Source organism: Manacus candei, unplaced genomic scaffold (assembly GCF_025592945.1).
Source record: "Manacus candei isolate 608988 ecotype Guabito, Panama unplaced genomic scaffold, ASM2559294v1 h1tg000153l, whole genome shotgun sequence".
Taxonomy (NCBI): Eukaryota; Metazoa; Chordata; class Aves; order Passeriformes; family Pipridae; genus Manacus; species Manacus candei.
In genome coordinates, this window is record NW_026138201.1 from 1,361,325 (window position 1) to 1,382,330 (window position 21,006).

The 21,006-nt window shown below is 42.5% G+C and overlaps 1 protein-coding gene across 1 annotated transcript in view; it reads right to left on the reverse strand.

Moving 5' to 3' along the window:
* Positions 1–923: 923 nt before the first annotated feature.
* ARHGAP8 (Rho GTPase activating protein 8) overlaps positions 924–21,006 on the reverse strand; it is a 60,051-nt gene continuing 39,968 nt past the window's right edge. Inside the window, exons 10-13 of the mRNA XM_051772439.1 lie at positions 11,560–11,637; positions 10,850–10,978; positions 7,579–7,682; positions 924–1,824 (exon numbers count right to left, since the gene is read on the reverse strand). Coding sequence (XP_051628399.1) covers positions 1,627–1,824; positions 7,579–7,682; positions 10,850–10,978; positions 11,560–11,637 — 509 coding nt within the window. The 3' untranslated portion in view covers positions 924–1,626. The remainder of the gene's footprint in view (positions 1,825–7,578; positions 7,683–10,849; positions 10,979–11,559; positions 11,638–21,006) is intronic.

Below are 21,006 nucleotides of genomic sequence, written 5' to 3' on the forward strand. Positions count from 1 at the left end.
GTCTTTAAGACACTTGAGGACCTGGGCAAACACACGACTGTGACGTGAGAAGTTGGTCCTAAACCATCTTGCTCTAAAGCCTCTGTGTATTTCAAATTTTAATCATTGCCTAATGCTATAGATGACATCTACTGGGCAAATGGAGGCCTGGCACATCCAGCATCCACAGCCTCCTGAATACTTGGTTGTGTCCTGGAATTACTGACAAGAACAAACCCTCTCCTCCCTCTGCAATAAGATTTTTTTTCCCCTCTTCACAGGGGCAGGAAATTCCAAATGGCCAAGGGAAAGGACAGAAGCACAAGCCCTCAACTCACTAAAACCCAGGGGATAAAAGGTGTCCTTGTGTTTTTGAAAGGAGGGGGTGCCTCAGCTGTCCTCCTGAGACTGTTACTGTACTGAAGTCTAAACAGTCCCTCTGTTTCATTAGCTCTGCACAGAAGCAGGAAGACCAGAGCATTAGGGAAAACACCACTTACCTTTTTTCAACACTAGTTAATTTTCTTCTGCTCTGCAGGCAACGTGGTGATAACTTTGTTATGCCACACCAGTGCCAATCAGTGTTAAACAATGAAATAGCAGCGTGTTAGAGTTCATCAGAGCCATATTGATGGCTTAGTTAGAAAGGAAACACTGAAAATCTTCCCTTTATGTTGGCTAATTATTCACATTGGGACTAATAATAGACTTTCAATGTGTAAAAAATGGTATTAGTTATATTATCCAAGCTCTAAATGCTTTCTAGAGAAGCTGATTTGAAGAGCAAATTTCTATTGACTCAATCTGTAAAATCCCACAGCCCAAACACTGGGGGTACTTGTCTCAAAATTAGTCTATATTCTGTATTATGCACTCACTGATACAACTCCACTGATGAAAATGCCAAGAATTTAGGGGGGGAAAAGCAGCTAACATTATTGCTCCCCATTTGAACTCATAAGAAGTAAAAAGCTTCCACATCCTTTGCACGTGCAGCTGCAGTGATTAACTGCATATATTAGGTATTTGCAAGCATCATTAGTTAGCTGTCTGCACAACTCAAATTACCCAGGAAACGTTTTATTCTTCGTGGTTCCTGTCAACAACTGCCCACACTTTTTTGTGTGTGTGTGAAACAAGACACTTCAGTATATGGGAAAATAGTTTAGAAATGTTCGTACTTAAAAACTGATTCCTCCTTTATTAACTTAACGGGGAAATTTCTAACAAACTTGTATTCAAATAAAAAAAAACAACAACAAAAAAGAAATATGTACATTCAGGAGTGGTCCAGAACTTGGCTCTGCCCATGCAGAAAATAATGTCACATAGTAATGTCTCCAGATCCCCAAGAAATGACAGACTGGCAGGTAGTGTCGTGGGGGTTTTTTTAACAGTTTTTGCCAGATACTCGAGTTTAATAAGGGGATTCACTTTGACCTGTTGGTCATTGAATGTTCATATTCATATTCTCCCATGTGATGAGAACATACAGGGCACTGTGCTTCTCCCAGCATCTTTGGTATTTGGGAAGATGTAGAAACTTTGCTCTGTATTGAAAATTTTCTTCGCAGGAGAGAGCCCTGAACAGAAATGTCGCTCCAGCTGAGGCACAGGAGCTTCAGTCCATCCTCCCCTCTGGGAGCATTAAGGTAAGACCTCCCCAGGCACTGTCCGGGAGTTGAAGATATTCGTGTAGAAATCTATCAGCAGCTCAGTGAAGAGGTTCAGAGGCACCAGGGCACTCAGGGAGGCGGTTCCTTTCGAGGGCCAGATCAAATTCAAGCCGAAGACACAGGCCAGGCTGGATGCTGTCATTCTGTTATAGATGCTCTCCTGGGAAACCTGGAAAAACATAAACGTGAACAGGTACATGCAGACAAGTGGCCCAGACTGGGAGAGACAAGACACCACCTGTGTTGAGGAGGAACCAACGAGGGGAGCAGACCCTGGGCACGGGTACATCAACCTGGAGGGTGTCTGAAGCTTTAGAAGGATTGTTTTTCCTTTCACTGATACTTGACTTCTCTTCCAAGTACCTCCACGTGCACCAAATTCCTTTGGAGAAATGGAGGTGAAAACAGGCTGTAGGTAAAGCACACAGCAGTGAAATCTGTTCTGCACCTGCATGGTGTGTCCTACTGCTACATGAGGATGTGAGCCCAGAGCTGGTTAGCAGAGTGGTTTTCTCTGTGTGAGCTTGGCAGGAATTTGTGTGTGTTTTGTTCTCCTGGTATCTAAAGCTCAGTATGGCCTGGGTGTCCTCCCTGACAAATTTCTGCTATTTGTAAACAGCCAGCCAGCTGAAGGTGCTCCTGGTTCCTGCTGACCCAGGTAATCCAGGCAGTTCTTGCCAGGCTGATCTTGCTGCAGTTGATCTGTAAGCTGGCATGAGAAGACCACAGTCACAAACTGCACTGTGCAGGTTACACTGGAGCTGCCATTTCAGAACAGAACAAGGAATCGTTGGGCAAAATCTCCCATCTACTCTTCCTGCTACAATTTCAAGTTGAATAGGAAAGCAAAAATTCTATTTCTTAGTGCCTCTCGATTTCTGTCTTGCCATAAAGCCTCCTGAAAAGGCAGCTCTGTGGTACTATGAAAAGCCTGAGGGCACTGGAGGAAAAACTAAGAAACATTATGATCATGAGAATACTTTTTAGCACAGGCATAAACTCCAGTTGCCCCCTGCCCAGCAACACAGGTTTCATTCCTCTCTATCTTCTACAGCCCAGACCCACCGTCCTTGGTGTTTTTACCTGGCAAGGACCCTCTTTGTCCAGCCAGGAGAGGATATAATGCCTTTCAGACACCATTTGCCTGAAGGCAGCTGGACAATGAACTAGTGCTGGGCTACTAATAAATATAACAAGGTTAAGAACTGTGTTCTGGCCCTTAAGTGGCTAACACAGACTTCACATGTGTAATGCTGTACGTGTGAAACACCTGTGAAACAAGTACAACATATTTTTTTTGTGTTTCTTTCAGCCTAAAGTCTCTACAGCTTTGAGCTACAGCCCATCACACTGTGTTTTCTGTAGCACAAAAAAGTGCTGTACCCTAAGAAAGGTACCTTAAGTGTAAGGGGCAGGTACCCTGGGATGGCACAGAAGCACAGTGGAAAGAGCCAAACCTGTTGCAGTTGTCTTCCCCCAGTGTTTGGGAGTTCTCCTCCACCCCACGAGTTGTGTACAGGACCTGTCTTTAAACACTGGTTGAAACACACTCAGCCTGACCCAGCTGCTGCTTTTGAAAGCCAACGTTTCAGCTCAAAGCAACACCACCGAATTGCTGTAGAGCTAGATTAGTTTGTTTTCTCTTTAGGCCAACCATTTCAAAGGTTGTTTCCAGCCCCAAGAGGAAACCATCTCTTCCCACCCACCACCACTCAGTGAACATTTCAAGGAGACAGTTGACATTGCAATGATCAACAAAAGCACCTGTGGCACAGCTTCTCCTCCGAGGGAGAAAATCCCTGAGACAAAATGGAACAGTGATTTTATCATCTGAGGCAGAGCTGCACTGAGCCTTTCCTGTGAGTCATCAATGGGGATGACTTGGGAGCTTGAGGGAGACATGGCAACGTTGCTGTGCTCCAAAATACACAGCAATCCCTTCCTCAGCAGATCCAAGGCAAAGTGTGCAGCTGAGTCTGACTCTCCACAGTGACTTTGCCCGCTCACCAAAAGCTGCTTTCAAGGAAGCCTCACCACACCCATGGTCTGGCTTTACCTGTCCCTGAGGGGATCAGGCTTCCCTGCAAGGGCAGATGCAGTCAGGAACCCTCCTCACGGGCTGCCCCTCTGAATAAATTCACCCCAAAGCTACGTTCTGCCCAAGAAACACAAATGACAGCGCTTGGATCAACCCCCTTGACTCTGTCTTTGATTCCCTCACAAAGTTAGTCACCATCATCTCTGTTTCAATTGAAAATACATGCTCTGTCAATTTGATGAGCTAATAAAAGACAACTCTCCAAGGGCCTAGATCATATCCTTGACGGAATCATCTGAACATCACAGGAAAGTATTACAACAAAGAACTACACAGCTCCACTTTGTTGTTTGGGGTTTTTTTTTCCCCTTTCACTGGAACATGTATAGAAAAATCATTAAGTAATGACAGCCTATATTGAAAGAAAGTCTTCTAGAAAGATAAAATTTGTACATTGAACAACTCATCATTGGGAATAACCACTGAAGTTTTAGTGCCACATCGAGAAATGCAAAATACATATTTTCACTATCCCAGGACAAACACCCAGCTCCACCCAGCAAAATTGTGATGGTTTTTGATTCCATGTGCTTTTATCCTACCACCCTGAATGGATGGAACTAAATGCAGTGTAGGGGTGATTGTGGTGGTGCTGGGTTGATGGTGGGACTGGGTGATCGTGGAGGTCTCTTCCAACCTTGATGATTCTGTGATTTATGGATACTGCAGGAGTGAGACCAGACAGCCACTACACCACCCAAAGAACTTAAACAGTGAAATACAGTGGGTAAAACAGCCAATTACCACTATCATTTTTAAAAATCCAAGAACACCACCATCTCTTTGGCTTCTCAGTGGCAGTGCTGAAAGGAACTCCACAAAACATTTTCAAAAGAAAATTACTAGATATTAAAACACTCCCACAAACCGACTGAAATACTTTTCTACCACCCACTGTCAGCTCCCTTGCAGATGTGCCAACTGCTTGCATCTGCTCCATGAGCCTCAGTCACCTAATCCTTCCCAACATGTCCCGTCATCTCCAGCCACCCCCAAGCTTTGCTGGAGCTGATTACACTGTTCAGCTGGACAAGTGATGGAGACAAAACACTAATTCACAGCATTTCTTTTCCAGCCTGTACTTGGCTTTAACTTTGCTCTTTCAGTCACAGATCTGAAGCACAGCTCGTGGGCCCCAAACCCTTGTTCCATATTTTCTGATTCGTCCGATTTTGTCGTTTTAAATTAAATTTGGCATGGTTTTGCAGCGGTTCTTTCAGCCCAGTCAGCCACCCTTCCCACATCAGGCAGGACTGGAGGGACAGAAAACAGCAGCAGAGAGGGGAAATGTAAGCACAGAGAGAGGGCTGTATCAGCTGGTACCAAAACCAAAGCCACGGTTATAAAAACACAGGTTAGGTGATATTATTGCCTCTACCAACTCTCCTCTCTAAAGCTTCTTTAGCCTTAGAGTGTCACGGAAACTACAATTACAGTTTTCTAGGAAATGGTTTCTGGTTTCAGAACTGCAGCCCTCAGGGTGCTTGGCCAAGTAATTTGCTTCTTTGAGCCCTTTAAGTTTGCCTGTGCATTCATGAATCTGCTCCACTGCACTTGCAGTGCAGGGCTCGTGCAACACAAACTTGTGTTGCTTGTGCACACTCATCCCTTCTGAGATCAGCTGAGCAAGCACTGACACATTTTACAGACATAATTCAGGGACTGACTTGTGAAAGCTGGTCCTTGTTTCCCTCTTGCTCCCAGTTGCCCATTTCTGCCAGGGGATCTCAGTCCACTGCAGCTCCAAGGGCTGCAAATCCGTGTCCAGCAGCCAGAGGCACTGCCAGGTGGAGATGGGCTGGTTTGTACCTTTCACTGCTGGGCTCATTCCTGGCAAAATCACCCCTGATCCACAGTTAAAAGACTTGGGCCTATTTTTGAAATTCAAGTCTGTTACTTCTGTAGAAGTTGCATTGTCTTGCTCTCTTGGACTAGAAGGAGCTTTTCATTAAACAAGTGGGTTGAGACTGCAGAGAAAATAGGAAACATTTTTTTTTTTGTTCTTCTACAAACCAGCATCAAACTTGGAGTGTTCAAAACCTGTATCTAGTGATTACAATTCATCCCACTTGATGAAATTACCACAAGTACCTCTTGCACTACTCAAGGCTTAGCTCATGGAAGAATTAAATTGCCTCTTGTATGTAAGAAGGTTGATGCTTTCAGGTAAAAACCAGAATTATTGGTGGAGTGGTCTGTTAAAAGTTTGAATTGTGGCAGCCTGTGCAGCACCAGCCTGCAGTGAATAGAAATCTCCAGCTCTGAGATTGTTTCACGTTTCCTTGACCTTTCCAAATGCAAATATTCCCCGAGACATTAAGGCTGAAAAGCCGCGGATCAGCAAAAATTGCAGATCTGAGCACCGGCATCAACTCGGTGCTGCGCTTTCCATAACAAGGCACACTTAAAAACAATGCTGCATTCCGGGGCCCAATTACTGCAAACTCGGTGTGGTGCTTCTGCACACCTCATTAACACCTCGAGTGCTCAGCTCTTAAGAAATGCGTGGAGATGGTGCCTCTATTGCTGGAACAAAGTCACTTACACGATTCATAACGCTGAGGACAGATATCACTGGCTAAAATAATAGCACATGACGTGAGGATTTCCTTAATAGCTTTAGGATTCAGCTAAGCAGCAGCAAACCAACGTGTGGGTATTACAGGAGCGCTGTCTTGAGGTTCTATCCATGTGTTTATCCTTTAATCTTGCTTTTCCCTGGTGCTTTGACAGTAAAAGGGATTAAATGCACTTGTTTCTGAAATAAACTCCTGGTTAGGATGTGGCAAACATGACTGTAGCCCAAGAACAGCAACTGAGGGCCAGTTCCCTCCCTGGTGAAAATCAGCATCATTCCACAGGTCTGATTGCTGTGGTGGGCTCAGGACTTCTGAAAACTGGACCCCTTGATTCAGGCACCAGCTACACCCTGACCCTCCATTTTAGGCACCCAGGTTTGAAAACTGCAACCTGGAAAAGGCAGTGCACTGGGTAAGTTAGAAGGAAGGGAAATTTTCAGTCCTGTGACTGTCTTTTCCTGCACAGCCAAAGGATGCCTGCAGAACTGTTTGGAAGGGATGTCCCCCAAACCCTCACACCCGTGGCTTTCCCAGAAGTGGGTTAAAAGAAATCAGCAAAATGAAAAAAGTAGGACCGAAGACACATGATTTTATTTATCCTGAGCAACAAAAAAAAAAATCCTTGCAAAACAGTACATTCTAGGTTTTTAGTTTAACAGTGTAGCAAGGAATGGTTATTTTAAAAAGGAAAATGCTATTTTTAAGATTTAATATGAAATAATTTGCTGATGGTTGTTCTAAAGCTTATTAACATTTCTATAATTTTCTAAAATAAAAACTAATTTATTTGGTGTTTTAGTTGCCCAATATTTATATTTTAGGGGAAAAGGTGATTTCACCTAGGTTTTCTCCAGCACTGAAAATTACACAACCACTATTGTCAGGCTTTTTTTTTTTTTTCACTCCAAAATAGGGAAAAAAAAGCACCAAACCAAATCAAGGAAAACATACATTCTGAGTGTGGAGTGGAGGGAACAGGACTTCTAAAGACCCCAGTGCAGGCACAGTTCATTTAAATGTGCACTGTAATTTTCATCACAACTAAAGGATTTCACGGTGAAGGGATGGTCAGACCATTGCTTGGCACCAACTCCTGCCAAAACTGGAGGGTTCTGCAAGCCCTGCACAAGCACCTCACCACCCTGGTTCAAATACTCGCTTTTCCCTTCCGTGGAGATGTTAAAGGTGGAATTAAGAAGAACAGACTGAGAGAGAAAACCGCTTTGGGATCTGTGCCCGGACTCACCATGTGGAGGAAGCACATCAGGTATTTCAGGACGACGTAGTTGTGCTCAGGAAGCCCCTGAATGATTTGTTTGCACCTGGTGACTCTCAAACAGCTCTCCACACCTGCAATGCCAAAGCATTAACTTAACTCTGGAGCATCCAAACGTTGCCAAGAAATCATAACTTATTTATGTCTGCTGGAGTTACACCTGTAAAACCGGCCACAAAATTGAGCTCTGCTGATAACCACGGCCACCACGGTGCCAGGGAGGGTTATCCCTTGGAAAGCCTCTGTCATATTTTGTGTTATCATGGATCTGGCCCAGACCCACTTCCAGAGCATTTTCTCAAGGCAGTGAAACAGCCAAAATAATTTCTTTGCTCGAGAGGACGTTCAAAGGCCTTGATTTGAATCTCGCTAGCACTCCATGCACTTAATTGAGATGTCTACTTTTTATGCTCTGATTTTATTCTTGCTGAGACACAGTCCTGCCCAAAATGCCCTTTTGGCAATCTACTAACTTTAAAATCACTACAGGAAACCCTTCTGCCTTGGCAAAAAAGTTATGAGAGGGCCACTTGGGTGGCAAGAATCTTCTAGAGATGAACCCAAGTAGGTTCATTAACTCATTTCTACAGATGGGCAAACCCAGAAGTGGATCCCAAACTTCCTACATCATCGAGACAGTCCAGGTGAGAGTTACACTGACACTCATATTTCAGATGCTCTATCAAGTGACTTTTTTTCCACCCTGGAATACCACAGTATTTTATTTGATATCTCTATTATATTTTATTATATATAAAATATTTATATATTTACATATAATTTATGGATTTATGTAATTATTTATATATAAAGATAGTTGTATATTTTCATAAAATATATAATATAATATATAAATAGTTAACTACATATTAATATATATATTAAATTAAAATATTTAAAACATCACAGATCACTGTGGTACTGTAAGTTGAACACCAGTCTGGAGAAAGGTCTGATGATGGTAATCATGCCTAACCTAACCAGCTCAGTTTTACTGATACTATTTCTGCATCTGTTGCATTTCTCTCTCTCTCCCTGGGAGTGCACAAGGCTGTGTGTGCATGCACGAAATTTCAGCACATTAAGTGCTTTTAAAGCACTGAATTAAACACATGAAGCTTTATTGTGGTGAACTGTGGAGACATTTTTTCCTACTGCAAAACTACCAGCTCCTATAAAACACATTAATCTGAGTCCCAAGAATTTTTTTTGTCAGCCTTCTGCAGAATATATGATGCAGGAATTGTAGCATTACTGGGTTAAAGAAACCTTGCTAACAATTTTCATGACTAAAGGTGAAGTTCTTCAACAATTATAAGCTTCAAGATTTTATTAATTTTTTTAAGTCTGTCACTCAGCTCATTTATTTCACAGCTCCCATCAATAACACTTTAAAAAAAGAATAATTTAGATGAGACCATAAAGAGAAAATGTTCCCTATCGTTTCAAAGTGCTGTAAAGCAGAGATACTGTATTTCTGGGTTTGCAGGTTAAGATATGCAACAGACACATCACACACACACTTCCAGGAGACAGAATGAGAATTTTCAAATCATCCCAAGGCAGCTGTCTGTGATCACACCTCTCCAGAGCTCCCTCCTGCACTGTATTCACACAGAATACCTTTCCTGTGGTTTTTGAGAATACTTCTGCTGCTGGTATTTGAGAACAACAAGCTGCTTGCCTGGCTCTCAAGCCTAAGATCTTTTTAAATCAGGGTATCACCACAGCATCAGTAAGAGATGGACATCACACTGCAGGCACACAAGAGAGCCCAAAGAATAATTAGTAATTCCCTTAAACTCCACTTTTCGAAGTGTTTGGTCAAAATTGAAAGCACGGGCAAACAACAATCAAATAGAATGGATGTTTGACAGGTGCTTGGCCAGGCAAAGCCTCCTGGTGTCCCTGGGGCAATGCACTGCTCTCAGATTATCTTCAGACTTGTTCCCGTTTTTTCCTTAGCTCCATCACAAAGTAATATCAGCATGGGCTTAATTCAGCAAAAATGAGCGTTTGTACATCCCTTTTCCAAACTCCCCCTGTTCTTTCCAGTCCCTCCACTCCTGCCACCTGCTTGTGAACAGACCTGTTTTTCTGAGTGCCCTGAGAACATTCCCTGTGTGAGCAGATGAGTCTTTGGTTTGGAAGGTGGTGATCTACAGACTTGCAAACAGCAAAACAGCACAGAACTCCAGAGGACTCTGAACATGCTGCAGTTTTTTAATGGAAATACATGAATAAAGTTAATGACATGAAGCTCTACGTGAGGATGATAGTGATGGGCACAGCACTAGAATTTGACTTAGAATATCTAGGCACAGCAAACTTGCTGTGCTTCTACACCTTACAAACATGGAGCAATTGAGGTTTATCCCCAGCCTGAAGTATTTTAATGCCCTATCCCAATAGCAACAGCCATTATAGTGATGATAACCTACTCTTTGCAAGAGCATCAGCCCACAGTTGCCAAAGTCACACCAACAGACTGCTGGAAAATGTACTCCATTTGGATAAATTCCTCAAAAAACAGGTTTTGGAAAAATGTGTGCTTGTGACTGGAAGTCCTGTGGGTTCCCTGATGTCTTGGCTATAGCCTGGATGGCAAAACCTCAGTCTACCAGCACCAGGCACCAGCTCCCAGGTATTCTGGGATCTCCCAGGTATTCTGGGCTCTCAGCTATTCCAGCTCCATGGACCCCACTAGGATTAATGCCCTTGCTGGCTTTATAAACTCCCAGTCCCTGACAAGGCCATAATTCATAGTTCAGGTGGTGCCATATCTTTAGATACTCAATGCTTTCTCATGGCTTTAGATCCTTTCTTCCCCAATATGTTATCCTATGGAAATAGTTGCAATGAAAAGGATCCCCTCCCCACCAGAAAAAAAAAAAACACAACAGCCAAAACCCACCACAAAAAAACCCCAAAACAACCAACAAACCAAACCAAACAAACAAAAAAAAACCCCACAAAAACCCCAACCAACCAACCAAAAAAAAAAAAACCAAACAAAAAACCCCAAACCAAAAAAAACCCCAAAAAAACCAGAAAACCCACAACATAACAAAACAAAACAAAACAAAAACAAGCCCAAAGAAATATATAAATGACCGAACTGAATTTTGTTTCCACAACTCTGCTGCTGCACCTTGGTTAGCAAACAAACAGCAGTGGTAATTAATTAGTCAGGTCAAGTCCTGCCTGCTGTACGAATTTCTCTAAACTTATTTTTACTCACTGGTGATTCCAAGGATGTGATCATAACAGTCAAATGTTAGTAATGGCTGGGGGAGTTCCCTAAGGAAAGTCTTCAGGATAACAGCAGGAATGTGGATATCATGATAGTCATCAAAATTCACAGATTTGCCTAATAGGAGAAAAAGAAGAAAAGAGGTGCTCAATCATATGTTTTAGTTTTTATCTACTGTTTAAACACTGTTTCACACTATGTTTTGAACAGCAAACCTCTTGCTTTTCTGCTGCTGTAACCCCTGATATTAATTTTTATATTTTTTCATAGAGCTTTATTAATCTTGCTGTAGGAGATTCTCTCCATAAAGGCATTTCATAAAGTGGCTTCACAGGGAAGTCAGTGACTTTCACAATTACTTCACTACATTTCATAAATTCTTAGGCAAAATTGCATTTCTTTGCCATAACCAGAGGCACTGTACTTTGTAACTACAGGAAAGTAGATGTTCATGAAAAAATAGACCATTTTTGACTCAGACTTATCATTCATTAGCTGCTACAGGTTTTGAAGGCTCTGTGTGACATCAAGGGATAACCATTAAGTGCCTGTTGCTCTCTCTCAGTTTTCTGCACTAGTGCTCTTATTATTTTATATTACAAATGGTTTTGTGATTAATTAATTACAAGAAAGCTGGCACTTCTGCCTCACCAACAAAACCCCCCCACTGTTACTGGCAGTGGTTGATGAGAGCTTACCCTGATTGTAGAGTTTCTGCACATCTTTGATGGCCTGGAAGCTGGCTGACCTTCTGAAGAGGCCTTCTACTTGTAGTCCTGAAAAAAAAAACAATTAATCCAGGCCTCATCTGTAAAAGCTGCCTCTCTTTTGTTTTTCTCTTTAGCATCAGTAGAAAGCAGAACAGAGGGAGAAGATCTGGGAACAAAGATCCTCCCTACACTCACTTTTTGGAAAGAAAATCCTTGAGAACAGAAAGAAGGATCAAATCATGTTTCAGCATTGCCTTCAGCACTTTCTTTAATGGGTCTCACAGAAGTACTACTGCCTTGCCTTAAGCATTTTAGAGGGTCTTGACAACTAGTTTTTGTTTAAAAGTACCTTTCAATTGCACCTAATGGCACAGAAGCAGGTTTAGGATTTACACACCCACTGCCCCAAACCACACCTGTAAACCTGCTGTTCTCCTTGCCTTAAACCTTTAACAAGCTGAAGAGGGTGTTTGCAAAGATTGCCCAAGTTCCTCCTTCTGCCAGTGGGTGAGACAAGGTCCTTTGGGCTGGGGAGTGTTTCACGGGATCTCTGGTTGGAAGAACCCTTTTCTTGCCACTGGAGAGCTGCCAACTTTGGGGCAGATCTGTGCTCCTTCCACTCTGGAAGTCAGTGGGACTCAACACTCTGCCTGCCCATGGGATTTTGAAATACCTGATTTTAGTCTTTGAGGCACTCCTGAATTCCCTGTCCTGAATCTCCTGAAGGGTGTCTATCTCATGCTGTGGACTAACTGAAACCTTGCTTCAGCTCCAGAAGGAAAATGTCAATAAAATGCATCCAACCAAGGATCTCCTTTGGATCACAGTTTTCAAGGTAAGTAATTTATCTGAATTATTATACAAAACAGGATGGGGCCAAGAATGGCTACTTTTCATGAGACTTGTGGGACTTCTTGCTTCTGAGTTTGGTAAAAACCTCATTTCTTTCTCTCCTTCCTGCTCTCCAGTTTTTGCTGTTCCTCCAGCAGGTAACACAGCTTCACTCACTCATGGTCTGAACTGGGGATTCCTACTGGAAGCAGAGTAATGTAAAATATCAGCCTGTGCTGGTCTGACAAAACACCAAATTGCTGCAGTTTGGAGAGGGTTGGCAGCCCACCCGCTGCCTGGGGAGACTGCTGGACCTTCCTTTATGGGAGTGAGGAGGATCAGATCTAATTTTTAATTTTTCCATGCTTCTCTTTCAGCAGATAAGCAGCCAGACTGAAGCCAGTGTTTGTGTATCCCAGCTGAAGTACACATGGGTCATTTTGCATGAGCAAGAATCTTTATGGTATCCTAGAAAAATTAAGTCGTACATTAACGAAGGATAATCAGTCATTCTTGTGAACTCACCCGGGTTGCAGGAGTATTTCCTACGCAAAAAATTAATAATTAAATTTATTTGTTATAAGTTATAATTGTTATGTTATAATTTATTTGTTATAATTAAATTTATTTGTTATAAGTTTATTTGTAAATAATTAAATTTATTTGTATTAAATTATCTGTAATTAATGAACCCATTAATTACAGACAAGTATTTAATAGTATGTACATGAATTTATAGAATACTAGAAGAGCTGATAATATACCATTAAAATACATTTTCATAGCCAAGTTTCAGAGACTTGTGCCACAAACCCAAGCTCTACTTGAAAGTGCTCCAGAGACTAGACTTAGTCTCAGCTGGAGTTCAGCTGCTTACAGCTCCCAGTTACTTCCTAGGAATGTGTGCCCTTGCCTCTTAAATCCAGGTTGAACATTAAACCTTAAGCCCATGCACTCAGTTCTGGAAGGAGGATGACATCTCCAACTGAAACATCCAAGGAGGACATGTGTGGTTACTAAAGGAACCCAGTGGACAATAACTGTGATGTATTTGAGCCCTTGCCTTATCCTCCATCAGGTTGTGTTTCAGCTGAGTCAGGGTACAGCAAATAAACATCCCTGCAGTAAAACTGCTCCGTCAGATTTAGGGGGCAACCTGTCAAAGACAGTTTTGGAAGTGGCAGCTGTGAACTGCTCATCAAGGCACTGCCCTCAGCAAACAAGAAGTACAATAATTTCCCCAGAATTTGTGGAATTTTACGCTGCCTGTCAGTGGACAAGAGGCTTTCTGTGGAAACAAGTCTTTCAGCAAATGGACATCATAAATGCCTGCAATTTGGTTTGCAGGAGTTGGTTTGATGGTTAATGTTTTTATCTGATGTGAACCTCGCTGTAGGGACTACAGAGCAATAAATATCAATTCTTAACGTGTTTATGCCTTTATTGGCTAAGCTTTCAAGTGTCTAATTAAAGACATTAATCTGTAGCACAGACAACAGCTGTACTTGTCTGGCCCTGCATCCCATCAATGTTACTGTGATGGCACATGACATCCAGCTGTTCCTGGATGTTTCTGGAGGTGGAAAACAACTTTTATCCTCATCTGCAGAAATCCGGGATACAGGCACTATCCCTGCTTCTCCCAGAATCCATTTACCAGGTCAGCTGAAACTGGATCAATATTCAGCAATTGGTTTGATCACAAGTGGCAACGTGCCAACCACCAAAGTAGAATATCCCCAGTGCTTCTGGCATTTGTGGGCAACCCAACCAAATGACAGGACACTAATTAATTGTAAGTGCAATTCTTAGGGAAAAGAAAAAGCTATATTCTGCTTCTAAAGAAAAAGAACCACAACAGCAAGAAAGTAACATATTTTCTTGTGTGTGTGTGTGTGTGTGTGTGTGTGTGTGTAAAAAATGCTTAGGCCAGATAATAAGATATTATAGCAATTTTTAAATAGTCAACAGCAATTATGCTCTTGAAGGAGGAAAACAATAAACCTGGGTGCAGTGACAGACCTTTTTGCATTATATTTTTCTGACTTTTGTGGTCAAAATTTCTGCTTTCCTATTTCTGTGATGCATATGAACTTCTGTGATACACATGAGCAAAGGACACTTTTTTTTAGAAATCTGTATTTCTATTAATGGCTCCCAGTGCTTTCTGTGTTTCAGCTGGGCAGGGGAAGGGTCCCTAAAAGCATGATTTGAATGATGGTCTTTCTCAAGTCACATAACCTGAACAGCACTAGCATGTGGTCCCATAATAAGGGATGAGAAGGAGGAAAGGGACCTAAAGCCTCTCATTGGTTATTCCCTGTGATGGATAAGTAAACAGTCCTACACAGAGTCAGGAAACACCTTCTCCAACCCCAATTCTTTTCAGACACTATGGGAAAAAAACCCCAGTTCTTCTAACACAAGGTGCACACACTAAAACAAAATAAATCACTTTGTCTTCTTCTTGCACACAAAATACACATCAGAGCCACCAGAGCTACGGGACGAGGGAACAAAATTGGCTGAAAGCAATCCTGGGCATTGCAGCTCAAAGCACCCATTTTTGCCCTTTCAAGGAATAATTTTGAAGCAGCCTATTTAATTTTTGTTAGCAGTGTTCTTCTATGAAATCCTGTTTACAGCAGGCTCCTGTCAGCTGGTTCTGTAAAGAGAGTTTATTTTCTTTCCTGTGTGTGTACAAGTGGAGCTGTTTTGCCATGAATGGCGTGGGTAACACATTCCCTGGGGAACAGCCACCCTGGAGCAGCAGTGCTTGCCAGAACACTGGGAGGGGGTGGCAGAGATGAGCAGATGTGATAAACACACACCTGCACACCACTCACCATTCCACCAATGCTGCAGAGCCTCTGCTGAGACCTCAGAATCACAGAATATTCTGAGTTGGAAGAGACCCACGAGGAACATCGAGTCCAACTCTTCAGTGAATGGCCCATCCAGGGATCAATAACTCAGCACAAACTGCTCCCTGCCCCTCTCCCCAAAACTACAGATACACATGGAGATCCACGGGCTTTTGCTGCCCTGCACTAAACTCTCCAGACCAAAAAGAGTGGAATTTTATTCTAAATATTAAGTGCTATATGGAAGAACATAGTATGTGAGTAGTGAGGGAGCCATCTGTGCTCAATGAAAAGTGATGCTGCGATTGAGAACTTAACTGAGTAATTATTGAAATGTCAGTAATCACAAATGAAAACAGGCAGGCACTTCATTCCACATTGAAATATAATGGCTTTTACTACAGCAGACAAATTTCACAGTGCCATGACACAACTGTGTCACACTCTGCATTAATAAAATGTTGCTAAAAATACTTAACCCCCCCTTCTATGCCCTCCCCAATCAGTTGTCCCACGGGAAAGACACAGAAAATCAAAACTGATAAAGATAAATTAAAGCAACACATGCTGTCACATTGCTGCAACTTGTCAGAGAAAGAGAGACGAGAAAATTACATTCTTTTTCTTTCAATCATCCTTGATTTGAGGGTTGCTGGCATCAAAAACCTTTGTTAATTTGCCTGCTTTCAGAGGAGAAATGGCAAAGAGTGAGCATCTGAATTCCTTCTGCCCCAAATTCAGTTTGGAAATGTTTCTTTAGACTGGGGTCCTGCCAAATCTTAGGAAGTGTCCATCCTGATTTGGAAGTGGTTTTCATTCTCATTAATACAACCCATCTAGACATCTTCTTGCAGTTCACCCAACTGTAGTGAGGTTCATTTTTAAAAATTAGAACCAACTTATTTCTAATACGAGGACCGCAGAGTTTATACACGTGAAATGCCCAAAGCAGCATTAACTTTTATGCTTCAGACAAATCTGAGATTTCTTGGTTTTTTTCCAAGCTGGAACACGGCGTGGGTTGGAGGAGGAGGAGGTTGCACGGCCCTCCTTCCCCTGGTGCTCCGTGCAATGACTGCAGAACAAGGAGTGTGATGCCTGCAGTTTGCAGGGGTGGTTTGCTCTGCAGAAGGTGCACAGCACATCGAGGGCAGGGGGGAAGGGAAGGGACAGTTCCAGCCCTGCTGAAAGCTGAGCAGCAGCAGCAAGGATGTACAGCTGGGCATCCTCCCCAGAATCCACAGTGTGTTTGTGCCCTTGCAGTTCCAAACAGTCTCCAGCCTTAGGATTTATGAGTGAATATTCTCAGTTTACGCTTGGCACCTCTGAAAATAATTGATTTGCAATTCCTGAGCACCAGAAACAAAAACTGTGCTTATCACAAGGTTCATTTTTACTTGATGGCACACAAACCGGTCTTGGGATTTATCTCATCTCCATGAACCCCAGGTAAAAACATTCCCATGGAAACAAAAGAGCCAAGAACTCAGAAATATTCCCGTGGCCAATGTCAAGCTTTGCCAGTGTTGCATTTTTAAAAGATATTTGATTGATCACAGGAAGCTGAGGCCAGGAGGCAAAGCTGCAGCATATCCACATGGATTGGGGATGCATAACCATCCATCTCTCCCCATTCTGACTATCACCACCAGGATGTATTCATTCACATTAAAAAATGGAGCCAAAACTTCCTCCCTCAGCAAGATTTGTTGTGATTCATGGAAGGGAGGAGGAGGAAAGATTAATCACTGCTTAGCACTGCTTCTGCTATTGAACAGATAAAGGACAGCTTTAGTTGTCATTATGATCATACAATAGGACATTTATTACTTTATCATTGAACTCCTCTAGCAGGGTTATTACCATTTCATTTGGAAGTCTTAGTCATCGCCCAGGACTCTCCTTTGGCACCAGGAGACAACACAGAACAAAATCTTTGTGCTGCAAAGCACTTCCAGTCAACAAAATTGGTGAGGTAAGAGAGAAAGACTGGGCCACGGGGGCCACTGCGAGATAATTTTCCTACAGGGGACAGTTATTTTTTCTGCTTTACAATTCTCTGGTGTGATTCCTTCACTGTGAGTTTATTGTCCCATCACTTCTGAGCTGCTGCTGATCTCACACCAGCTCTTTAGTAATCAGTTCTCTGTGAAATTTTGCTGTAGCTGTTTCCTTATATGGCCTCTTTATAGAATGTTATTAAATCTTGGAAATTTTAGTGATAATCACAGCAGGTTACGTTTGGTTTTAATTTTTTTTTTTAAAAAACATGAACAAGCATTTTGTTTATACCTTTGGGAGTACTCTCTACAACATAAAAACCAATAAAAATAATAATCCTACCCATATATTAAAAAAAAAAAAAAAAAAGAACAAATGACAGTGTATTAATGTTTGAGACAGGCTTGAGCAACATCCCTGCCCTTTGTAACCTGTTTGACATCTTCATGCAGGTCTGAACAGTGCAGTTTATACACAAATTGAATCAAATAAAAATTCCCCTAAAAGCTGTGATCTGACTTCCAGATGTTGGGGGGTTTGCAAACAAAATACGAATTTTGCCATGCAGTTTTATCCTCACTGAGTGGCACTACTTATATCCCTGGCTGCTAAAATAATTGCTCAGAAGTGACAGTCTCAGTTCAGCACCAAATAGATTGTGAGGACATGTGGGGACATATTAACCAGAGAAAGAAAATTACCACCCTGTGGCTAAGCTGGACTTCTCAGAGAAAAGGGTCTGTGAGCAAAACATCAAGATCATTCCCACCAGAGGAACGACACCAGGTTAGAAACACTCATGAATTGTTCTGACAAGAGAGTGGATATTTAATTAAGCAATGCAGTTTCTCAGGGCATGGCAGAGAGAAGATAGTAAACACAAAGAAATCTGATTTAGTGCACGTGCAAGTCAAGCTTTTCGTTTATAAGTAGAGGGCTGGACAGGTTGTGGGTTTGAGGCTGTGCATAGGAAAAAAACATCCTCTGGTTTGCTGGTTACTATGAAGATCAAGTCACAAATGTGCTGTTAAACCTCTTTGGCCTGACTAAATCATTGGTTGGGTTCAGGATGATACCACCCCTTTCTTTCTGAAATTAAGAGCACTTCTCTGGTTTGGTCCAGAAGATGAACCTTGAGGTTTAGTCTTACTGAGCTAATCATTTTCTCAGATACTCAGAACTCATTTTAGGAAAGCAATTCTTCCCTGTGAAGGTTAGAAGAAACCAAAATTAGGCATTTTTAAAATTGAGTATTAAAAACATTTTTAAAATGGAGCTAGAATGAAAGTGGAAAAATGGCAACATTTTATTCCCTCCTTGAAAAAATAACCTGAAAATTAGAGAAATTAAGAAACTGGGGTATATTGTGTTTATTTTAACAGTGTCTGAGGCATCAGCCATAACAGATCTTGTTTCTAAAATACAAACCAGTGTTAATTTGCTTTTGGGGATGAGGCAGTGCTTGCTGCTGTCAGAGCCCCCTCACGAACTGGGTACAAGAAGGGCAGTTTTGGCTCATTTATGCAGGTGACAGTGACTCCCCAGCAGGAGGAACTTCTGCAAACAGTGTTGTCTGTAACTGAGACACAAAATTTAAATGCCAAGGAGGAAGAATGTGACCCCAAGGAATCTGTCAAAGGGATTGGAGTCATTAGGTTAAGAAGAAGGGTGGGTGAACCAGGAGTCTTTTGGAGAGATACTCCCAGTTGTCCCACTATGATTTGGGTGATATGGTTTAGTGGTTTAGGGGTTACAGTGGTGGTGTTGAGTTGATGGTTGGACTGGATGATCTTAAAAGTCTCTTCCAGCCTTGATGGTTCTGTGATTCTGTACCTTCAGAGACTGAAAGCCTCCTTAGCCTGGTACTCGCTGCTGCAGGCAGTGTCAGCACAGCTCCTGCACCAGAGCTGTTCACAAGCAGCACAGAGTGGACATCAGAGGGTCTCTGATGTTTCAAGAACTCCTAACCCTGCTGATGAAGCACGATTTTGCAGGAGTTTTTGTGATGCCACAGTTACAGAAACAGGCTTCAGGTAAAGAGATGTGAAAATGCAGCAACGGGAAGAAAGAGCGGAAACACCACACCAGGGGTGGAAACCAAACCCCACTCCCTGCTAACCCCGCAAGGCTGGAAGCTCTGCCAGGATCAAATGGAACAGGGTAGTGACAGTGAGGGTTTGTCACTTCCAGAGGATGAACTGGAGTTTTCACTGTGCTCACAGCCACGTCTGGAGTGCAAAGAACGCTGCCAGTCACCCTCCGGGGCTGTCAGCACAGCAACCGGCACAACTGAGATATTCCAGCTTTGGGGAAAGACTTAAAATCATAGCAGACAGCAGGTACAACACATACCTGCACACTTACAATCCTAAGTGCAAAAAAATGCATGTCTGTCACCCAGTGCTTAACAGCCCTGGCATGGCAGGTACTTGGCTTTCAAGCATCATCCGGCTGGAACGTCACAAACCACTCCACCTGACAAGGCATCTCTGTTCAGAAATCTGCTTTGTGGGAACCTCTTTATGAGAGGGAACATGACAGCTCTGAGCAAACCTGGGCTTGGCTGGAAAAGAACAGCACTGACAGAGCCCAGGACCTTCCTTCCTGGGGACACAGAAGGACTGAGGGGAAAAATGAGAGAGCCCGGTCAGCAAGGGCCTGGGCTGGGGTGTGCACTGGTGCCCCTGAGCTGTGCAGAGGCACAAGGCAGGGCTTGTTCAGGAGTCTCCTCACACCAGAGTCCATCCCTCACAAACTGTGCTGATGCTGCTGACACCGAACAGATGACATTTTAACCAAGAAAGGACAAAGTTTGAAGAAAGCCCAAGGATGATTCCTGCCTTCAGAGTAACAAACATTTCATCAGGAAGAAATTCTGCAGTGACAAAGTTGAGATACCCCCCCCTTTTTTCTTTATCATAGCCATGAGAGAGAAAACTTGTTTTTTTTAAAAAACTGTACTGCACATTTAGCTTTGCTGCTTCAGAAAACTGGACTCAGATATTTGTGAGAGTGAAGAGTATGAGATTGGTGCAGCAGTGATAAGACAAAGCATCCAGAAACAACAAAAGCAAGACATGGAGGAGGTTTTGTTTCAAATTAATTACTAGTTACTTGTCACTAACACACTATAATGATGACCATAAACCTCCTATTTCTTTAAAACCTTTAAATAAGCCCAAGAACGTGCCAGATATGCAAAGCCTTCCTCCTATGCACACGCTAAAGATTAAAATAATTAACATTTTAGTGACTAAATTTTCACTCAATTCCTAAATAATAACAGCTCTGAGAAGTAACAGTGTTAGTGCACATTCATCCTCATTTTAGCTCTCTTGACTCCTGTGATTAGTGAGGAAGAGGTATTTGCCTACTAAGATAAGCTAAATATATGTAAGGACGATTGTTTCACAACAATTTAAACCACAAAAAAAGTCTGCCTTTCATCTGCAGATGGGGCACGAACTGATACACCACACAAGCTCTAATTATCCACTTAGGATTATAATTACAGGGATTGTCTCAGGCTGCCACTCACTCGCCTTCAACATCCTTAGTCCTGAACTGTTTACATTCCCTGTATTCAGCCACGATATTGGATACAACTCCACCTGCAAGGTTTCCATAATTAGCACCAGTGTGGAAACAGCACATCCAAACAGCTCTGGGGGTGTGAGTGGAAACCCCGAGTTTGGGCCATGGCACTTCAATAAAGTCTATTAAGGGCTCTCCACCTGCT